This window comes from Leptopilina heterotoma, unplaced genomic scaffold, assembly GCF_015476425.1.
Source record: "Leptopilina heterotoma isolate Lh14 unplaced genomic scaffold, ASM1547642v1 Lhet_44, whole genome shotgun sequence".
Lineage (NCBI taxonomy): Eukaryota > Metazoa > Arthropoda > Insecta > Hymenoptera > Figitidae > Leptopilina > Leptopilina heterotoma.
The window spans coordinates 2,595,385-2,615,446 of NW_025111084.1; the positions used below are offsets into that span (position 1 = coordinate 2,595,385).

The window sequence follows — 20,062 nt, forward strand, 5'->3', positions numbered from 1 at the left end:
TACTGACACTAATCCTACAGACGGTAAGTGTCAGTCAATTTTAAATTACGGTAAGTGCTTTAATAGGAACAAAACAATGACGGTAAGTGGTGACAAATGAAAATTACATCGACAATTTAATGTATTTTAACTCTCTTTCGAGACAGTAAGTGTCGGTAAAGGAAATTAATTTTTAAATCACAATATGTGTTTTAATAAAAGTATAAAATGAGGGTAAGTGTTAGCAAAAAAGTGCATTTCGAATTCAATGTATTTTAACTCTTCTTTTGGACGGTAAGTGTCGACAAACCGTTACCGTCACTGTCTTGTTCTTATTAAAACACTTACCGTGATTTGAAATGTATTTTCCGTTGACGACACTTACCGTGACTCAAAAATTAATTTCTCTTGTTTACACTTACCGTCTTTTAGGAGAGTTAAAATAAATTTAATTTAAATGTTCTTTTTAAAAGCCGAGACTCAGTGTCATTGTCTATTTCTATAAAAACATTTACCGTGATTCAAAAATTAATTTCCTTTGCCGGTAAGTGTCTTAACAGAAGTAGACAATGACGCCAAGCGTCTACAAAGCGTTACCGTCACTGTCTTGTTCTTATTAAAACACTTACCGTGATTTAAAATGTATTTTCCTTTGACGTCACTTACCGTGACTCGAAAATTAATTTCTCTTGTCGACACTTACCGTTTCTCAGGAGGGTTAAAGTACATTTAATTCAAAAGTCCTCTTTATTAGCTGAGACTTAGTGTCTTGTCTCTTTCTATTAAAACACTTACAGTGATTCAAAAATTAATTTCGTTTGCCGGTAAGTGTTTTTAACAGAAGTGGACAAAGACGGTAAGTGTCGACAAGAGAAATTAATATTTGAGTCGCTGTAAGTGTTTTAATAACACTAGACAATGAAAGCTCTCGTCTGCAACGGTATAAGTGACAGCAAAGAAAATTACACTGAAAGTCACGGTAAGTCTTTTAAATAAACAAAAAATACATTTAGAATTGAATGTATTAAAACTACTGATAACGGTAGAGTTACGGTAAGCGTCAGTAAGAAGCGGAAAAATCAAAGTGACAAAAGGAAGCTTACAAGTGTACGGTAAGTGCCAAGTGAAAATTACAGTAAACGGTAAACTACCGTCAACTGTAAGTTTCATTAAAGAACAAATATTACCCCAACAATCTCGAGTAAAATCTACCGTCAACATTATGCTAACGGTAAGTGCGATAAAATCCTGTACACATTAAATAAAAATATTCAAATATTAATGAAAATACCAGATTGTAAAAAATTTATAAAACGATAGTAATCGTCGAAGAAAGTAGAGTAAGGTAAAAAAAAATACCGAAAACTAAAATCATAAATGAAAAATAGAATTGAAATTTATAAATAGAACACTATTAAAAAACACAGCCTTTTTCGAAGTTATCATTAACGAATCAGCATTGTTAGCAACTTGAATGCAAGCAAGCATTCACTATACGTATTTAATGGCTGATGGACTTAGAGGATTTTAACGGAATAAAAAAAAGTGCCACGACAGCAGAAAAAAAAAGATTTAACGAGGACTTTCGAGTGTAGGTTTGGCGTTTGCTAATTATAAGGTTGTTGTCAGAACATCTAAGGATTAAGGACAAAATTTACTCCCCTTTTAAAGTTGATTAACGTCACAAGTCATTCTCATGCGAAAATAGATATTTAATTTTCTATCCAATTTCCTTCGTAAAGCTTTTACACCACTTTAGCTTTAAATCAATAAATTCTTGTCCTTTTAAAAAATGAATAAATTCCGTAAAATACATACATATTAAAAATGTATCAAAGAAAACATTTTGACACTTTCTCGCGATTTAATCCAATTTTTATCATTTTGAAATGAATGGAAATTATTTGAAAGAAATATTTGCAAAAATAAATATGATTACTATACTGATGGAATAAATAAGAAATCTTTAAGATACTTAATAAAGTTTGAAACTTGAAACTGAATTTTAAAAAAAGAATTCAACAACCACCTAAATGTGATAGTATCTGTAGATTTAAAATATTGGAATCGAAAAGTTTTTTTTGCGGAAGAAAGTTTTCCATCTTCGAGTTTCAAAGACATCATTTGTAAATGATAAGTAAATTATTCTTCCAGTGAAACTGATTCGGAGCAGAAAAAAGTTTTTAAATTCAAAGAGGAAAGAGAATTTCCAATTCCAAATATGGTAACTTTTTTGTTTTTTATAATTATGTAATTTTGCATAATTGTAACTTACCGTCTTTTACGGTAACAGTAAAATTATCAATTTACTGACTCATTTTTTAATTAGTAGCACCTAATGATTTTTTCTGATAGTTTAAGAATAATAATAATATGACTTAGTATCAGTATCAGTGACTTGAAAGTCTAACATTTGCAAGTGCACTTACCGTTACCGTTAACAATGCTTCTACTTAAAGGTATTTATCTCTATATTAACGCTAGTTATCCCTGATGTTATTTTTTATTTGTTTTTGGTAAAATAACTCGCCAGTAATTTTCATATGCACTTATCGTCTCACTTACCGTTAATTACTGTACGTAACAGTTTTTCCTATTAGTTATTATAATTATGAAAATACTGCTAATATTAATAGTTTACTATTAATCTAACTTACTATTAACAACAATGTCAGTTAACAGCACTTGACAATTTTACATTTTTCAAGTGCAGTTACCGTTAGTGTTAACAATTATTTTAACTAATATTAGTCAGCGTCTTTCAATATTACATTCACGTTATTCTAGATATTTTGAATTTGTCAAGGTAAGTAAAATTGTTCGCTAGTAATTTTTATCATTAGCACTTACCGTCTCACTTACCGTCAATAATTGTTACACTAGATAGCACCTTTTCTCTAGTTTCTACTTTAACACTAATGTTCATATTTTTTATTTGACATGAGCGGTAAAATAGTTTGCTGGTAATTTTTATTATTAGCACTTACCGTCTGACTTACCGTTAAATTTTAACGGCAGATTACAATTACCGTTACTTTTTTTTTTATTTGAACCAGGTGACAATGTTAATAATCGTAAAAAATACAACTATTTATAAATTTGGGTCCTCAAGAAAAATATTTTTGTTAATGACACTTACCGTCGTTTCTTCCAGGTTCTTTTTTTAAACAAACGGTACAAATTGGAAGTTAATGGCTTTTTGTTCCATAATGGTAAAAAAAATATTTTTAAATACCTGGTCTTCGTATTATTTATTTATTATTTTTTTTATTTCTACACAAATTTTCTGCAATGATAATTTTTTTTTTAAACGAAAAATCTTGAAATAAAGAGCATTGAATTAATTTTATCAGTTGGAAAAACATATTCAAATCTTTTAATTTCGAATTTACTTGATATTAAACGTTTCAAGAGATTCCATTCGCTCAATTGCTTTAGATTTAAAATGTTTTAATCAGCTCTTTAAACATTCCTTCACTTCCACTATGGAAATACAAGAATCTTTGGTAGTTTCTACTTTCTCTGGTCGATACAGGAAAGTGAAAGAGATAGAGAGAAAGAGAGAATAAGTCTTTCCAAATGAAAAAGAAGGGGAAAAAAAAGGTTTTGAGGTTTTTCAACAACGTCATTATGGTGATGTGTTTGTTTTTCCGTAATTTTTCGTTTTATTTTTTATTTCTTCTTTGCCTTTTAACAAAAAAAGCAAGCGAGTATAACGAGCCGAATTAAATGCCTTTCAAAGCCTCCTTCACTAACATCACGAGCTTTAACTCTGGTACCCTTCTAAATCTCAACTTCGAGGTTCTCTTTCTTGCCTTCTCTCATAAGACTTGCAAATTGCTTCGTAATAAGTTTGTACGGCACTCAACGCGACCACCTTCTTCTCAAGTGCAACTATGCAGAGGCTGCGATTACCCATTATTCCATGTCCATAGGAATTCTGTCTAAATAAATTCAACCAAGCTTGGAATCCCGAATAGTTACAAGCTACTTAAAATTCCCTATTATTTTTCAAATTCTTTTTTCTTCTTCTTCATCTTCGAGGGAGAAAGTGCGAGTTAATTATTCTTCAGACAGTAATTATTTCTCGTACTTTTAATAATTTTCAACTATTTTCTGATATTTGGGGATTATTTTTTTAAATAAGAAATTAACGGAGACGGTAAGTGCTAATAATAAAATTTACCACTAGACTATTTTACCGATCATGACAAATAAAAAAATATCAAAAATAACGTGAAAGTAGAAACTAAAGAGAGAAAGTGCTATCTAGTGTAATAACTGACTGCAACTGAGACGGTAAGTGCTAATAATAAATTAAAAGCAAATAAATAAAATAATAAATTACCGATTAAGACGAAAAGAAATTATTCAAAATAGAAGGTGATAACAAATGAAAGATAGTGCTATCTAGTGTAACAATTCACGGTAAGAGACGGTAAGTGCTAATAAAAAATTAAATGATAATAAATTACCTACCATGACAAATAGAAAATATTTAAAGTAACTTTAAAGTACTTACTAATGAGCAAAAGTGCTATCTAGTGTAACAATTCACGGTAAGTGCTAACGATAAAAATTACTAGCAAACAATTTTACCTACCCTGAAAAATAAAAAATATCAAGAACAACATGAATGTAATATTGAACCTAGCTAACTAATGTCATTAGTTGAAATAATCGTTGACACTAACGGTAAGTTCACTTTGAAAAATGTCAGACTTTCAAGTGCTGTTAGCTGACATTGTTCTTAATAGTAAGTCATATTAATCCTAGTGCTATTAATATTAACAATAGGTTTCCAAATTGTAATAACTAATGAAAAAAATATTATATAGTTCTGTTCGCTGTTACTGTCTCACTTACCGTGAATAATTCACGGTAAGTGAGACGGTAAGTGCTAACAATAAAAATTTACAGCGAACAGTTAAAATTTTTCCAATTTTTATTGTTAGCACTTATCGTCTAACTTACCGTGAATAATTCACGATAAGTGAGACGGAAAGTGATAATAAAAATTACAGACGAGTTATTTTACCAAACCTAAATAAAAAAAATACCAAGAATGTCTAGCGTTAATTTAGAGGCTAGAACCTTTAATTATAAGCATTGTTAACGGTAACGGTAAGTGATTCCAATAAAAAACAACGTCTAAATATTACAAAAATTTCCTTCTACTATTTATCTCTTCAAAATTTAAAACGTTTGCAATTTTAATTTTGAATTTAATTAAATTTAAATTACGTTTATTTATATCATTTAAAAGGGCAAAGTAACGAAAAACTAAATATCATTGAAGAAAATTTAAATATAATAAATTAATAAACTAATTAATTTTTTAATTTAACCTTTGAAATGAATCCAATAAAATTGAAATTAATTTTTAAATTTAAATACTAAAATAAAAAAATTGCAAATAATTAATGAAACTCCTTTTAATTCATTTAATCATGATTAATTATCATTCCTTCTATTCTTTTGCAAAATTGAATTAGAAATTAATATGGGTGGATAATGCTTTGGTAAATTTTAATTTAAATTACCTTTGATCTACCCTGAACTCTCTTCTCACGGTTGAGTTGAATCCAAGCATCCCATCGATGTCTATAAATGCTCAGGGTGTTCCATTCATTGAGTTTAACAGGCTCAGAGCTTCTAACAATTCCAACTCCACTACCACAGTCGAACCTGCAAAATAATACCCCACTTATTAAACAAAAATTAAAGACAATTAACGTTTATTCTAAAAGTAAAATTTGTCAATTATAATTACAAATTCAATATTTCAATTAAATTCCATTTTAGTATTTTATTTTTTTGTAATAATCAAAATTTAATTCAACAGTTCAATTAATGTTTTGCTTTCATACATTTTTTGTAATTGAATTCTGATTACTTTTCTTTTATTATTATTTATTTATTTTATTTTTATTTTCTACTATATTTTTATTTTTTTTTTATTTTATTTTTTTTTATTTTCTTACTTATATTTATTTTTGATATTTTATTTTTATTTTTTGAATACCTATTTTTTAATTATGTTTTTAGTTTATTATTAGATTGTTTCTATTTTCGATTTTTTTTTATTTTATTATTATTATTTTTCGAATATTATTTCCCATCTTATTTAACCTCACGGTCCTTCACCTTTTCACCCGACATTCTTACAATAAAGAAATAAGAAGATTACAATATATTGATTATTATAGAATATAAATTCGCAATTAGTATTGATCCCTATTATTTTCTCATGGAACGTCTTAAAGAGAACAATTATTTAAGTAATTTTTATCTTGAGAATTCGATTAAAATTTCATCAACTGAGAGTAAGGATTCAGAAGATACTAGTGAATGCGAGACTTGATTATACGAAATCTTTAAGAGCATTAACTGATTCAATATTGCCACAGTAAGCTATTCTGTCTTAGAGTAACACTTGAGCAGATCAACACCTGAAATTAATTATCGATTATCGATAATCCTATAGATTGCAAGGAGGCCATCAAAAAACATTCTTACACTTAATATAAGACAACATTTTTTATATACTCAAAAAAAGAAAAAATTTTCACTTTTCTCAAAATCCTGACGTACTAGATAATTTTTAGACCAAGAATCGTATTCAGCGGACAAAAATATATTGGAAACGACTCTCATGTCAAAAATAAGTGAAAAATTGTTTTTTTGGGTTCTTTACCCCCACTTTTTTCAAAATTCCCTATTTTTTTTTGTCTTTTGCATCTTTTGGTCTGGTGGAGAGTTATTATAGTTGTATTTTATACAAATTTGCGAAATGAAGTTTTGAAATAAAACTCGAAACGTGAACTTTAAAGTCCTATTTGCGCAAGACCAAAAAATAGATAATTTCGAAAAAAGTGGGGGTAAAGAACCAAGAAAACAATTTTTCTGTTTTTTTTTCGATATGGGAGTGGTTTTCAATGTATTTTTGGCTGCTGAACACGATCCCGGATCCCAAAATTATGTAAAACGTTAGGATTTTGAAAAAAGTGGGGGTAAATACCCGAAAAAAATTTTTTTTTTGCTTATTTTCGATATTGGAATGGTTTTCAATGAACTTTTGCCCGCTGAACACAATCCCGGGTTCTAAAATTGTCTAAAACGTTAGGATTTTAAAAAATACCCACTTTTTAAATAAACCGGGCAATAGTGTCAATATTAATACAGTATTGAGCTCAAACGTTGTGCTATTCGAAAAATATTATTCTCTCTCAAAAAAGAGAGAAAAAGCACATAAAATAAAATAACCAGACATATTTTATTTTTTATGTTCAGTAAAAGATTGTGGCCTTTATTGTTTTTTTTTTTGCGAAAAAAGAATGAAACAGAGAATTGTGGGAAGAAAGTTGGTGTGTGATATACCTGAACTCGATGAAGCCATGATGAAGTATCAGGGCCATAAAGTCACCCTGGAGATCATCTCGTTCACCGGCCAGTAGAAGAACACCGTCCCAAGCTTCTGGTCGAAACTCGAGCTCCAACTGAACATGCTTGTAGGCTGCTCTTAAAGCAGGAAAGGCGAGCCAACCCGATCCCGTGAAGCGTGGTGACCTCACTTCCGTTTCTGAAACGTAAAAAACAAAAAGAAAATAATAATAGTAAAAAGAGAAAAAAAAATTTTCTGAAAAACACCGAGAGTGTAACATGATTCTTGAATAAAACGAAAAAAAAACAAGGTAAAGAAATCGAACAAAGAATGAAAGTTTCACACAAAGGCGTAAACTTGTACCTCTTTGAAATTCACCCAGCAAAAGCTTTGAGTGAAAAATAATACTAAAATTGTCGATTGAGTTAGAAAAGAAAAGAGAAAAACTTTTCAATATCGAACAAAAAAAATTGTCTGTAAAATTAATAAATTTTTGTTTTAATCAAATTCTGTTGGAGTAAATTCTAAAATCTAAATTATTCAATTTTCATTACGGAGAAGTAACACTTACCGTCAATAAAAAGTACCGTTTAAACTACGTTTATTATTCAATAACATTCAATATTTATTCGTTTATTATTTCTTATTTATTTATTGATCTGTTTACCATAGTTAAGGATAAGTGTTTTATTAATTGTTAATTTCGAATTATTTACTATCACTGACGGTAAGTATTTTATTTATTTCTTAATAGTTTTAACAATATTTGCTGAAGTTGACGGTAAGTATTTCATTTTCTGTCAATTTTAAAGTATTTACTAACACTGACGGTGAGCACTTTATTTTATCATTGGTACCATAGTCGACGGTAAGTGTTTTGTTATATTCAATGTCAAATTATTTACTAACAGTGACGGTAAGTATTTTATTTAATTTATTTATTAATATTTCCAAATATATTTTTCACAGTTGACGGTAAGTGCTTCATTTATTGTCAATTTCGAACTATTTACTATCATTAACGGTAAGTATTTTATGAAAATTCGTTAACAGTTTCAACTATATTTCTCACAGTTGACGGTAAGTGCTTCTTTTTATCGACAATTTCGAACTATTATTAACATTGACGGTAAGTATTTTATTCGATTTTCCTCTTAATTGACAATTCAAACTATATTTTCCTCAGTTGACGCTAAAATTTCATTTACTGTTGATTTAAAACATTTCTAAGATAAATCATTCACTTGACGGTAAGTGCTTTATTGATTTCACCTAATTGTAGTTTTAAACATATTTACCATTACCGACGGTAAGTGTTATTCGTATTAGTGAGATTAAAAATTTTTTTTTTATTTGCTTTCATTTTATGTTTGTTTTAAATATATTTTCGGTAAGTGTTTCAGTTGACCGTAAGTGTTTTATATACTATTATAATAATATTATCGACGGTAAGTTCCGGTAAAAAAAATAAGTAAATACAATTAGAAAAACTAAATTTTATGAATTACTATAAACTTGTACAATTTACCGTCGAGTGCCAGTTGAATAAGTTATTTCAATTGACGGTAAGTGATATATTTATTGTTCGTTTAAAATATATGTTCGGTAAGTGTTTAAGTTGACAGTAAGTATTTTATTTATTGGTAGTTTTTAAATATTATAATTTTTTATATACAATACTGTTATTGACGGTAAGTGTCAATGAAAATCTAACGACGGTAAGATCCAGTAAAAATATCTAATGAGTGAAGACAATCAGAGAAAATAAATCTTATGAATTACTATGCTTGTAATTAGAATTTGAATAAGTTTTATTAATCGGAACTTACCGAGGACGGTAAGTGCTAACTAAGGTCAACGTAACTTCGTTATAAATCAACCAAATTTTTCGATAGTAATTTTCCTCAATCGCACTCTTAATCCATGAAATTTCAAATCATTTTCCACTTCAATAAATTGTGGTATAAAATGTATAATTGACGGTAAGTGCAAATAAATAAAATTTTATCAATTTACATAATTATTTTCGTCTCAAATTTCATGAATACGGAATAAACGAAGTCAAGAGTTGCAGACAATTTAATTCGATCGACTTTTTTCAACTTGAACATGACATATTTGAAAAGTCGACTAAATTTTTCTCCTTTCATTTTCTTCTTTCCTTTCCTTTCCTTCAATTTTTTTTTCTTTTTTTTGTTTCATCTGTCATGGAAAAATTGAAAAAAAAATGAAGGAGAGGAAAATTTAAGATATCTGTAAACGGAGTGTTCTACTTTCAACGATGAATCCTTTTCCTCTTACAATTTTTAGAGATTTCTTTCCTTTCCAAAAACGGAAAGAACGACCTGAATCCAATCAGTCTCAGACTGAGTGGAAAAGAAAGGTACTCCAAGACTTCCTTTATTCGAACCATTCTTTTATTTATCTTGGAAAATTGAGGTCATTGGAAAAATTGGAAAAATGACACCGTGTATATGCCTGTTATTGCTTGCTTTGCCAAAAAAAAAAAAAAAAAATAGAATTAAAAGAGCACGGTTTTTATATTCTGATTCTGAGTTTGTTGAATCGAGAAAAGGGGATTTTTAAATATAGAAAATGTACTTGTTTGATGAAAAAAGGAAGAATGCAGTATAGTAGAATGTACGCTGTACGGCTTTTATATCTGCTTCATATTTTTAAAATTGCATTCACTAATATTTCTAGAAAGAAACTTTTCACTTGTAAATATACTTTTTCATTTCATTTGGGAAACAAAAATTTCTTTTCATAATTATAATTTGAATTTGTTTACATATTTAAAAATTCGTTCTGAAAATTTTTATCAAAATCATGTTTACATATATTTAAAAATTCGTTCTGAATAATTTTATCAAAATCATGTACGGACGTGTAAAACGAAGTTTTTTTTTCATTTGTGTAAATTCTGTACGGTATAGAAAATAACCTTTTTAATGACTACAAACACCTAAATATATTAAATATGCCATATTTTGTCCCGATTTGGGCAACAACCACATAATACACAAAGTAGAGAGTTGTTTAATCTTGAATAAAAATGTGGTGATAAAACAATAGAGATCTATTGGTTTGAAGAAGGGTGAACGGCTGTGGTAGGGAAAAAGAGGTATTTTAAGGAAAACGTGAGATGAATATTTCATGATGAGGTATTTATTTCAAGCATCTCGCCCCCCCCCCCCCCCCTCTCACCCTTCACTTAGACTTCTTGTCTTTGAGGATCTACTGCCAACAAATTCGACCTGGATGCAGTGGGGCTTAAACTGAGAATGCCACAGCCTTTGTGATAATTTACAAACAATCAAGGCCCCAGTAGTTTACGAACTTTAGTTGGACTTTCAGCATTGTTAGAGAATTAGGTTTATTGTATGAGACTTTAATGTGATTTAGGTCAGAGGTGGTGTTTCATTTTTTTGTTGAAATTAATGCGGGATGTTTTTAACGTATGTACAACAATATAAGGTTTTGTTCGCAATGCTTGAAAAATTATTCTGACCAAACCATAAATTAGTACACTAAATTAATACCATAATTAATATTGATTAATAAATTTAAATACCATAAATTACTAAGAATTCCAGCAACCATAGGTAGTTTGTATCCTTAGTTGTAATCATAAACTACTAGTTACTACAACAACTGTAACCATCGATTACGACTGTCAATAATCACTACTATCAATTAAAACTACTGTAGATCATTATCAGTATCATTTCTTGATAGTCAATTCATATTATGTTGTATTTAAATTATTCAGGGTTGCCACAAAAATTTAATTTTTTTCCCTGCCTTTCCCCTGATTTCCAAACATTTTCCTGAAATTAAATATTGTTTATTACAATAATTGACGGTAGTTGGATAACAATATTGAATTTTTATTTCCAACAATATTTACCATCAGACTAAAATTGAAAAAGCTTTCGACGACGCGACGCGACGCGGCGATAGTTGTTATAGATAGAAAACACGCAAACCTAAATATATGAATAATATTTACGTGTATTCTCTCCACCCGAATAATTCCACCGCACAAAAGGAAAACAAAATAAATCTAAAAAAATAATTTTGTCCCACCAGCTTTAACAACATGAAAAGTATCTTTAGGGGGGAAGATATATGAATCTCTGTTTTCGATACAGTCGAAGCGTGAAACAAGAAAATATGGTTGAGGAAAAATGGAGAATTTCGACAATATATATATGTATACACTTTGAACTATATAGAGGGGAAGGCCTTATGGTGTGTTTTAGGCGCGTACACACGTAGCAGAAAGGTCGTATCGATCACCTGAGTTGAACAAGAATACTACCAGGAGGAAGGGGTATGAAAGATGTTTAGCTTGAGGATGGACGATAAATCAACGGATAGAAGAAAATAGAACAAGTTCGACCTGCCTTCAGATAGAATTCCTCTTGATATGGGGGGGAGGGAAGAAAAAACACACCGAAAGAGACGCTCAATCGCACACGTGGATATACCAAAATGGAACGTGAGGACTGGAAAATCTTTGAAAATCAGGGCAAAAAAGGAAAGAAATAAAATATATAAATATAGTGTATTAAGCAAATACCGCGACTGGGTCATTCCACACGAATGAGATGAGAGTCAGGACTTGAATTTTAAAGGCAAAAAGAAAGAAATCTATATCGTTCGGAAATCAAGTTTAAATTTTCATTTCCGTTACATTGAATTTCCTTCAAAAAAAAAGGTGCGCCATTTTTGATGGCATTTAACATTAACTCATTTTGAGCTGCAACAAAAATGAAACCAAGTTTTTTGTAATAACTACTAGTCATAATCATAATTTTTATAGTCACTATCAGCAGTTACTACTATCGTTTAAAACTGTCACAAAGGTGACTAGCAAAACAACTAAAAAGTTTTAATTAGCCTTCGCATTTATCTACTAAAAACTACTATTTACTACTATTTGGGTACTTTTTTAAGATTTCAGCTACTAAAAGCTACTATTTTTATTTCATTACAATTCCCATTCCTTTAAATTCGCTAATACTAAAAATCGAAAAACTATTCTCAAAAATTGTAACCAAATTCTTTAAAACGATTCAATTGTTTTCAAAAAATATTCGAAATTCAATTATTTTCAATATCCAGCATTTTCATAAAATTTCACAAAAGAATTCAATTATTAAAAAAAATTGATTAAATTCATCCAAAATTCAATTATTTAAAAAAAATTGATTAAATACATTCAAAAATCACTTATTTTCATAAATAATAAAAGTTCCACATGAATACAATTAAATTAGAATAGCATTTTTGAAAAAATTACGAAAAAATCAATTATTTAACAAAATTTGTATACAATTCGTCACAATAATTCAATTACTTTCACTAATAATAAAATTCTTCACGAAAATTCAATTTATTTAAAAAAATTTTGATAAAATTCTAAACAAGAATTGAATTATTTTCATAAATAATAAAACTCATCGAAGAATTTCAATTATTTTTAATACTATTTTAAATTAATTAATCGAAAAATTCAATTACTTTTACAAATAAAGTTTTCCACAAGAATTCAATTATTTAAAATAAAATTTTCATAATATTTATTATATTTCGAAAAAATCAATTATTTAAAACAATGTTTATAAAAGTCTTATAAAAAATACAATTATTTGCAAGAATAACAAAATTTTTCACAAAAATTCAATTCTCTTTAAACATTTTAATAAAAATTTTCGCAATAATTCAATTATTTTCAAAAATAATAAAATTCTTCTCAGGAATACAAATATTTTTGAAAATTTTAATAAACTTTTTTGCAACTATTCAATTATTTTCATAAATAATACAATTTTTCATAGAAATTCAATTATTTTCAAATATTTTAATAAAATTGTTCAAAAGAAATCAATCATATTAAATACAATTTTAATTAAATTTTTTCAAAATAATTCAATTATTCTTTTAGATTTTAATAAAATCCTTCAAAAGAATTCTTTGAAAAATTCAATTATTTTTACAAGTAATAAATTTTTTCTTAAAAATTCAATTATTTTCATAAATAAATATTATGATGTTTTTCAAGTTTCGACTTTTAAATATATCATTATTTGGTTGAATGTTTAATTAGTTTCATTTCAAGTCTGTATTTAAATTATTTTCAAAAATAAATATTATGATGTTTTTGAAGCTTCGACTTGTAAATATATTATTATTTGGTTGATTGTTTAATTAGTTTCATTTCAAGTCTGTATTAATTATTTTCATAAATAATAAAATTTCGACAGGCAGCAACATCCCATTAAAAATATAAAAATATAAAAATATTTTCAAAAAATATTCAAAATTCAATTATTTTCAATATCCATCATTTTCATTAAATTTCACAAAAGAATTCAATTATTTTTTTTTTAAATTGATAAAATTCATCCAAAATTCAATTATTTTGATAAATAATAAAATTTCCACAGGAACACAATTAAATTTTAATAGCATTTTCGAAAAAAATCAATTATTTAACAAAATTTTCATACAATTCTTCAGAATAATTCAATTACTTTCACTAATAATAACAATTTTCATGAAAATTCAATTATTTAAATAATTTTTTGATAAAATTCTAAACAAGAATTCAATTATTTTCAAAAATAATAAAACTCATCCAAGAATTTCAATTATTTTTAATACTATTTTAAATTAATAAATTGAAAAATTCAATTAATTTCACAAATAAAAATTTCCCACAAGAATTCAATTATTTAAAATAAAATTTTCATAATATTTATTATATTTCGAAAAAATTAATTATTTAAAACAATGTTTATAAAATTCTTATGAAGAATACATTTATTTTCAAAAATAACAAAAATTTTTAAAGAAATTCAATTCTTTTTAAACATTTTAATAAAATTCTTTGCAACTATTCGCAATTATTTTCATGAATAATAAAATTCATAGCAGGGTTTCAATTATTTTCGCAAAAATACTAGAATTTCCCACAAGAATTCAATTATTTTTAAATATTTTAATAAAATTGTGGGAAAGGAATCAATTATTTTAAATACAGTTTTAAATGAATTAGTTTGAAATAATTCAATTATTCTTTTAGATTTTAATAAAATCCTTTTCAAGAATTCTATTATTTACATAGATAATTCTTTGAAAGAATTCAATTATTAAAGATAAATAACAAAATTTTTCCCGAAAATTCAAATATTTATGAAAATTTTAATAAAATTCTTTGCAAAATTCAATTATTTTTTAAAGTAATTAGTTTCTTCTTGGAAATTCAATTATATTTTCATGAATAATAAAATTTCGAAAAAATCAATTATTTAACAAAATTCTTATACAATACAATTTTTTTTAAAAATTCTAAGCAAGAATTCAATTATTTTCATAAATAATAAAATGCTTTTTAGGAATTCAATTATTTTTAAAAAAATTTAATAAAGTGCCACACAGACATTCAATTATTCTTAAAAATTTTGATATAGAATTTTATGTAAAATTTAATTATTCCTAAAACCTTTTCGAAATTCAATGATTTTCAATATCTTCTATTTTTATATAAAATTTCCAAACAGAATTCAATTATTAAGAAAAATTTTTTTTAAAAATCTTCGCAAGAATTGAATTATTTTTATAAATATTTAAATTCTTTTCATGAATAATAAAATTCGTTGCAAGAATTAAATTTATTAGCACCAGGATAAGAAAGAAGTAATTATTATTTTCATGAAAATTGGGAAAAAGTTGGGAAAATAAAAGATAGAATGTAATTTTTGTCAGTTTTGTAAAGTTTCTAAAACGAGTTTTTTTTCTCGTCGAGTTGAATTTTTGGATAGCTACTTTTTTACCATTTTTTTTAATTTGAAAGCTACTTTTTGCTACTTTTTTTTAAAATTAATTATCGACTGCGAAATAATAATAATAATAATAATAATAATAATAATAATAATTTAAATACTGGTTACTACAATAATATCCGAGGCATGACAATACAATTAAGGCTTAATATAAAAAATTTCGAAAGGGAATATCATCATTATACTAAATACAATAAAATTAAGGGATAATTTTGCTAAATGAACCATTATTATCTAATACCCCAATTCCATCACTCAAAGGGTGAAAATATTTCCAGAGAAAATATCCTTTTAATCACATTTGACATTTAAGAGTGTAGATAGGTATAAATGGAAGCCCTTCCCTTCTCACTCGCACGATTGATGAAATTCGAGTATATGTAAGGATGATCACGAAGCCATAGAATTGAACCCCCGTTTTCTCATCTTCGACACTCGAGACTAGTTCAACTCTGATCTTTATTAAGCTCAAGTATAACTTGGTAATAGACAGTTTAGGGTAAATAAATACTTGTCCAAGTTAAAAGTAGTTTAAGACTGGTGGGTATAGTTCATTAGACCGCAGGATGTTCCTGTTAGCGTTGCAGGTCGCTGAAAAATGCAACAGCGTACGAGAGAGGCAATATACTTTTTAGTGGTAAAGGGAGGGCGGTCTGCCTTCTCGTATCCATTAACAACACCCCTGCCAACAATGGCGGCCCTATGGGAATAATGTTTCTTAGTCGTATTTATACACCATCAAATAAATATATAACCCCGAGACAAGTTTTCCCTACAAAATCTTCACTCTTACTTTTCCATTTTTTCATTTATTACTCTATCATCACTATTTTTTCTCGCCCTACAGGAAAAATAACAATAATAATTAGTAAATCAATCACTATTATTTTTTCCCCCTCCAGGAAAAATAACAATAATAATTAGTAAATCAATCACTATTATTTTTTCCCCGAGTAAAATAACAATAATAAATAATCACTATTATTTTAGTAATAAATAAATCACTATTATTTTATTCGCCAAGTAAAATAACAATAATAATTAGTAAATCAATTAATATTATTTTTTTCCCCGAGTAAAATAACAATAATAAATAATCACTATTATTTTAATAATAAATCAATCACTATTATTTTATTCGCCAAGTAAAATAACAATAATAATTAGTAAATCAATTAATATTATTTTTTTCCCCGAGTAAAATAACAATAATAATTAGACAATATTGACTATAATAATTCACAGTTTTTCTATAAGGATATAAAATTGAGACAGAAAACTTATCAAAACTTTGCCACAAAACAATTTTGCTTTTTCCGGGACTTTTCTCAAATTTCAAGACAAAATTTAAACTTTTTAATTAAAAATTTTTCTTTTTTAATTTCATTTAAAATTGTAGTAAAAATAATTGAACCTGAACAATATTCTGATTAACTCTCAAAATTATTAAATACTCAAAAAAAAATTTTTTCCATTACATTTATTTACGAATTTCATTAATTGTAAAATTATTCTAAAACATCAATAATTTCTTTTTTAAATAAATATTTAATCACTATTTTTTTCAATACGCAATTAAAATTTTAAAAAATTTGAAATTAAAACTTTTTTAAAATAAAACAACTTCAAAAATATTGTTTTAAACATGAAGATATCAATTTCTTCATGTTTTATAATAATTAAAAATGATTTAGTGATAAAATTGTTATATTATATTATGAGAATATTGTTACTGTAACTTCTTCAAAATTATTTTCATATTCAATTATTACCTAAAATTTAAACTAAAATTAATGTTTAAATCAATTTTTATTAGAAAATTCTACGAGGATTCAATTATTTAAATAAAAAAGTATATTATTTATTGAATAATTGAATTTTTCTCAAAATTAAATTCTTATAAAGAATTTTATAAACAAATTTTTTAATAATTGAATTATTTTGACGAATTTTAATAACATTTTTTAAGAATAGTTACATTTTTCAAAGAAATAGATTAAAATTGTATTAAAAATAATTGATATCCTGCTATGAGTTTTCAAGTTTATAAAAATAATTGAATTCTTACAACGACTATTATTAAAATTTTTAAAAATAATTGAATTCCTGAATAGAATTTTATTATTTATAAAAATAATTGAATTCCTTTGACGAATTTTAAGAAAATTTTTCGAGGAATTCGAGTAAAATTGTATTAAAAATAATTGAAATTCTGCGATGAGTTTTATTATTTATGAAAATAATTGAATTCTTGCGAAGAAATTTATAAAATTTGTCTAAAAATAATGAAATTCTTTCGAAGAATTTCATTTCAATTATATTGAAAATAATTAAATTCCTGCGCAAAATTATGTTATTTATGAAAATAATTGAATTCTTGCAAAGAATTTTTTTAATTTATGAAAATAAATGAATTCTTGCAAAGAATTTTGTTATTTATGAAAAAATAATTGAATTCTTGCAAAAAATTTTATTATTTATGAAAATAATTAAATTCTTTTGAAGAATTCAATTAAAATTATATTAAAAATAATTAAATTCCTCTGAAGAATTTTATTATTTAAGAAAATAATTGAATTTCTGTAAAAAAAAAGTTAATATTTATGTAAATAATTAAATATTTGCGTAGAATTTTATTAAATTTTTTTTAAATAATTGAATTCTATTGGAAAATTTTATTAAAATAGTAGAAATTGAAAATCATTGAATTGAGAAATGTATGTATGAAAAATTCAAATTTTCAAAGAATTTAATTTGAAACCTTTCCCAAGTTCAATTATTACTAAAAATTCATGCTATATGGCTTTTAATATTCAATTATTACCTAAAATTTTAACTGAAATTAATTTTTAAAATCAATTTTCTATAGAAAATTCTGCGAGAATTCGATTTTTTTAATACAAAAGTAAATAATTTATTGAATAATTGAATTTTTCTTAAAATTGATTTCTCATAAAGAATTCTATCAACAATTTTTTTAATAATTCAATTATTACAACGAATTTTAATAGAATTTTGTAGAATAATTGAATTCACTTGAAAATTTCAATGAAAATTGTACTGAAAATAATTGAAATTCAGCGATGACGAATTTTAAAAACAAATTTTAAAACAAATTGACTTTTTCGACAAAATTTATGTAAATTCTATATTCATTATTCAATAATTGAATTCCTGTGAAATTTTTATGAATTTAGAAAATAATTGAATATTAAGGTAACATTTTATCGAAATTTTTTTTAAATAAATGAATTATTCTTGTGCGAAATTTTATTAAAATAGTATATATTGAAAATCATTAAATTAAGAAAAAATTTTTAAAAATAATTGAATTCTTGTGATGAATATTGTTATTTATGAAAATAATTGAATTTTGCAAATAATTTTATTAAAATTCCTAAAACTTGAAACCTTTTCAAAATTCAATTATTTCTAAAAAGTTCTAAATAGTTATAAGAAATTTTCAATTATTTCTAAAAATTTAATTAGAGTATGAATAATAATTGATTTCTTTGATAGAATTGTTGATAGAAATTTTGAAAATAGTTCCAATTTTTAAGGAATTCATTTAAAATTGTAGTAAAAATAATTGAAATTCTGTGAATAATTTTATTATATTTATGAAACACTAATTAAATATTTGCATCGAATTTTATTTACTTTTTTTAAATAATTGAATTTTTTAAATCATTTAATGAAAATTGAACAGAATTTAATTTTAAATTAAATGTTTGCATAGAATTTTATTAAAATTTTGTGTATATCTAAAATTCTTTCGGAAAATTTTATTAAAATATGTTATTTAAAATTATTGAATTGAAGAGAATTTTTGAAAATAATTCAACTTTTACTATAAACTTAAATAAAAATTTCAAGAATAATTAAAAAATTTTGACGTTCATCTGTTTAGGAAAATTGTAAATGAAACTGATTTACAATTCAATTAATTCAAAAATATTTAAGTAAAATTATTCATTAAATAATTTATAAGCAATAATTTTATAATAGTTCTTCACGAATTAAGTTATTTAAAAAGAAATTATTGTCAGAAATAAAAAAAAAATTCAAGGTTTTGTATAAGAATTTGTGGTAATTTCATAGTTTATGTGGCAAACAAAAAAGACAGCAAAATTTAGAATTTTCTTATGAGTTTTAGATACTTAATTTTTTTTATGAATTTTACTAAAAATCCCGGACTTTTCCCTAATTTTCCTGATCAATTCTAGTAAATTTTACCAATAAATTAGTAGAAATTACTATTTATGAATAAAATTGACTAATTCAAAAGCAAAAATGCAGTCACTAATTCAAATTAATAAAAATTTTTTACTAATTCAAGTTTAGAGAAATAGAGAATAAAAATAATAAAAGTCTAAGTAATTATTTTTTATTTATTAAAAAAGAGAAGTAAAAATATTCCCTTATTTATAAAAAAATATTTTTTGAGCCGTACAACCCAGTGAAACGGTAAAATTTCTATTTTCATTCTCTGATAATCCTGCGCAGCTTTTCTCTGCAGCGGCAATTGTTACAGATATTTGCACCTGCTGTCGACTGTTGTGCTTGTAGTTTAATGCAAACATATACAATGCTTAAAATTTTGAGTATACAATGGACAATAAAGGCTCTCTCAGATGTTCTCCAGATTTGCAATGTGTTTTGTTTTAGTTCATGTGAAATCGACAACAATAGCAATTATGTATTTCTCTATGTATTATAATAAACAGTGAACTGATATGTTAAATTGCAAAACCGCATTTCATAATATTCAAAGCAAAACCATTATTTTCAGTTTCAAATTTTTATTTCCATAACAATTTTTCTTTATTAGTAAAGTTTACTAATT

The 20,062-nt window shown here is 25.5% G+C and overlaps 1 protein-coding gene across 5 annotated transcripts in view; it reads right to left on the reverse strand.

Moving 5' to 3' along the window:
* The window catches only part of LOC122507011 (pikachurin), a 165,321-nt gene that overhangs the window by 40,800 nt on the left and 104,459 nt on the right, over positions 1-20,062 (reverse strand). For all 5 annotated transcript variants that reach the window (XM_043619488.1, XM_043619486.1, XM_043619487.1 and 2 more), the window contains 2 exons: positions 7,360-7,561; positions 5,523-5,667 (listed from right to left, as the gene is read on the reverse strand). In XM_043619488.1, coding sequence (XP_043475423.1) covers positions 5,523-5,667; positions 7,360-7,561 — 347 coding nt within the window. The remainder of the gene's footprint in view (positions 1-5,522; positions 5,668-7,359; positions 7,562-20,062) is intronic.